This window comes from Trypanosoma cruzi, genomic scaffold (genome assembly GCF_000209065.1).
Source record: "Trypanosoma cruzi strain CL Brener 1047053517187 genomic scaffold, whole genome shotgun sequence".
Taxonomy (NCBI): Eukaryota; Euglenozoa; class Kinetoplastea; order Trypanosomatida; family Trypanosomatidae; genus Trypanosoma; species Trypanosoma cruzi.
In genome coordinates, this window is record NW_001849503.1 from 4,662 (window position 1) to 7,382 (window position 2,721).

The following is a 2,721-nucleotide window of genomic DNA, read 5'->3' on the forward strand; positions in this document are numbered from 1 at the left end:
AGTTTATATTGTGCTGGAATATATGGACGCTGGGAGCATTGCCGATGTGCTCAGGCGTCATCCTAATAATTTCAACGAAGTGATGTTAGCATACGTGGCGAGGGAGTTGCTTCAGGGATTGGAACACCTTCACGCTTCAAAAGTAATTCATCGTGACATAAAACCTGTAAATGCTCTTGCAAATTCGAAAGGCGAAGTTAAAATAGCGGATTTTGGTGTCGCAAAAAGGTTTTCTGGTGGAGATGTAGAAACACTGTCCGCTCAAGGATCGCTCATATATATGAGTCCCGAGCGAATTCAAGGTCAACCGTACTCCTTCAACAGTGATATATGGAGCGTAGGGTTGACAATAGCAGAATGCGCGTTGGGGGCATATCCTTTTGCGTCGATGAAGCATAGCCTATATGATCTTATGCAAGCTATTGCTACGAGAACCGCAAGGGTTGATTGGACAGCTGATGGCCGTGAGCACAGCTCTGAGCTTATTGATTTTGTCGATCAATGCCTCCGTCCTGTTAGCTCACGACCGACAGCTACTGAGTTGCTCCATCATCCGTTCATTCAAAAGGCAGCGAATGTGGATCCTGCCGAGGCAGGAAGGTGGTTCGTTACTCAATCCTAACTTTAATACTTGGTGGGAATTTGTGAAAAACTTCCTCCAACTCTTTTTGTCTCTCTTTATCTCCTTGGTACTGGTGTTGCCGCGTGCTGTTGTTGAATTCACTGCTCCGTAGTTTGGCGACCTTATTTATTTATTTTTGTTTGTTGTTATTACTATTATTATTTTGTTTCGTTGTTATTTATTATTATTTTTTTTTTTTTTTGTTGTTGTTGTTGTTGTTGTTTTGTTTTTTTTTTTTTTTTTTGCATTTTTTGTTTCTTTTTTTGGCTTTCCTTGTTTTTGTCTTTTCTGAAGTTGACTGAATCACCTTTTTTTTTGCCAACGAAAAAGTGATGCCACCAAAAGAAAACAAAAAAAATTCCAAGTCAGACAAGGATCTTCAGGATGATGAACAACAGTTAAATGAAGATATTGTAAAAATGGGCATACGCTTGTCTGCCCTAAAGGCAGAATATGCCGGACAGCTTGAGGAAATATTCGGTTTGAGGCGAGAGAAAAAAGAGCTGGAGTTCGTTTGTGCAAAATTTGAAGATGACCTTCGTCTTGCTACATTGAATAGAGTAGATGTGCTAACCGATTTTGTGCGTCAATACAAAACAGAGGAAGATGAAAAAATACGCACCTGTACAGACCTGGATGAAACCTTAAACCGTCTCGAGGAGGAAAAAATTAGGCTTACTGAAAAGGCAAAAAAGGCAGAAACAGAACATGAAGACGCTATCAATTCGATGAAAACAGAGTATGATTCTTTATTGGCTCGTATAGATGAAATGGAAAGGGAATTCAGCGTTCTCATGGAAGATACTCGATCTAGGATGCCCTATGGACAGTCAGCACCTATTTAGCTCCTTTAATTAAAAGAATGTGCGGCTTTAATTCATTCGCTTTATTTTTTTTTTTTTCTTTTTTTTTTTTTTTTTTTTTTTTTCTGTATGTGATTAAACCGCATTTCTCGAAGCATTTTCCTTTCGAATGATATATTTGGGCATTTGTTTGTTTTTGCTTAGTTTGTCCGTGTGAGCTTAAACACGTATATATTCAGGCATATGCATACTAACCTTGAAGAAAATGCAAGCACTGTTTCGTTGCCCGTTCATTTTGATACACACGGAGTCGCGTCTTATGAGGCCGAAGGCCATGGAGCGGGCGGCCTTGACTGCGTTGGGGAAATGCAAATGGACTGGAAAATGGGCAATTCCCTTCATTTTTGTGGAAAAGATGCCGAGTTATCTCCTGTCAACTTCCCTTTTTTAAGTCACCATCACAAAAGTTCAAGGGTGACTGATTGGGAGAAACTTTTTCAGATTGAAAGCGAGTTGCAATACCTTGGTGAGGAAGTGGGTTTTTTCCTTCAAAAATTAGGTCGCTCTTTGGTGGGTAATGATCCTTTGGATTCCGTGGATGATACCGTTGAATTGGGGGAGGCTCTACAGATGGTGGAGAGTCGGCTAAATAGTATTTTTGCGGGGTGCGATGACTCGGGTATGAGCCAACGATTCCTTAGCAAGGACGCGCTTCACAAAGCAACAGACTGTAGCCGCGCCTTGATGGCCTACCGTGGGGTGGCAGAAGCTGCTGAATCAATGAAGAAATTACTCACCGGTGTCTTTAACTATAGAGTTCTTTTGCCTTTTGGAGCAGATGCAATGAAGCGGGCTCGGGAAGTCTCATTGCTCCTGGATGACATGGAAAAAGTCCTTGACTCTCTGGAGGCCAGAGTGGAAACACTGAGGGAATTGTCAGAGACAAGACTAGACGTTTTGAAGAGAGGTTTGGATGATCTTTCAAAATGACTTTTTTTTGATGTGTGTGTGCGTGTGTGGATTTGTTTCTTGGCTCTTCATTCTTCTCAGATAACTTCTCCTTCTTTCTGTTGTGATCATTTTTCATGGTCCGAATAGGTTTCACAGGGGATCTTCTTTTGTTACGTTTCTTTTGTCTTTTTGGCGTTTTTTTTTTTTTTTTTTTTTTTTTTTTTTTTTTTTTTTTTTTTTTTGAAACCCTGTTTTTTGTTTGTTTGCTTTTGTTTTCTTTGCGTGGGGGCAAAGGGGGTTGTTGTTGTTGGGTTACTTTTTTTTTTTTTTGACAGTAAAACCAAA

At 40.2% G+C, this 2,721-nt stretch overlaps 3 protein-coding genes across 3 annotated transcripts, besides 4 other annotated features; all 3 read left to right on the forward strand.

Annotated features, from left to right (window-relative positions):
• On the forward strand, positions 1–622 carry Tc00.1047053440099.28 (protein kinase, putative; the record flags this gene model as incomplete). Its single annotated transcript, XM_797689.1, has 1 exon — positions 1–622. A coding segment is annotated over one exon (622 nt), but the record flags the coding sequence as incomplete, so codon positions are not given.
• Positions 1–2,721: a sequence feature (heterozygous, non-Esmeraldo-like haplotype).
• Positions 752–909: a sequence feature (A-rich).
• On the forward strand, positions 955–1,467 carry Tc00.1047053440099.19 (hypothetical protein, conserved; the record flags this gene model as incomplete). Its single annotated transcript, XM_797688.1, has 1 exon — positions 955–1,467. One exon carries the CDS (start codon positions 955–957, stop codon positions 1,465–1,467), a length of 513 nt encoding a protein of 170 aa, XP_802781.1.
• Positions 1,508–1,550: a microsatellite.
• Tc00.1047053440099.10 (uncharacterized protein) lies at positions 1,669–2,415 on the forward strand (the record flags this gene model as incomplete). The annotated part of the gene is made up of 1 exon (XM_797687.1): positions 1,669–2,415. One exon carries the CDS (start codon positions 1,669–1,671, stop codon positions 2,413–2,415), a length of 747 nt encoding a protein of 248 aa, XP_802780.1.
• Positions 2,572–2,618: a microsatellite.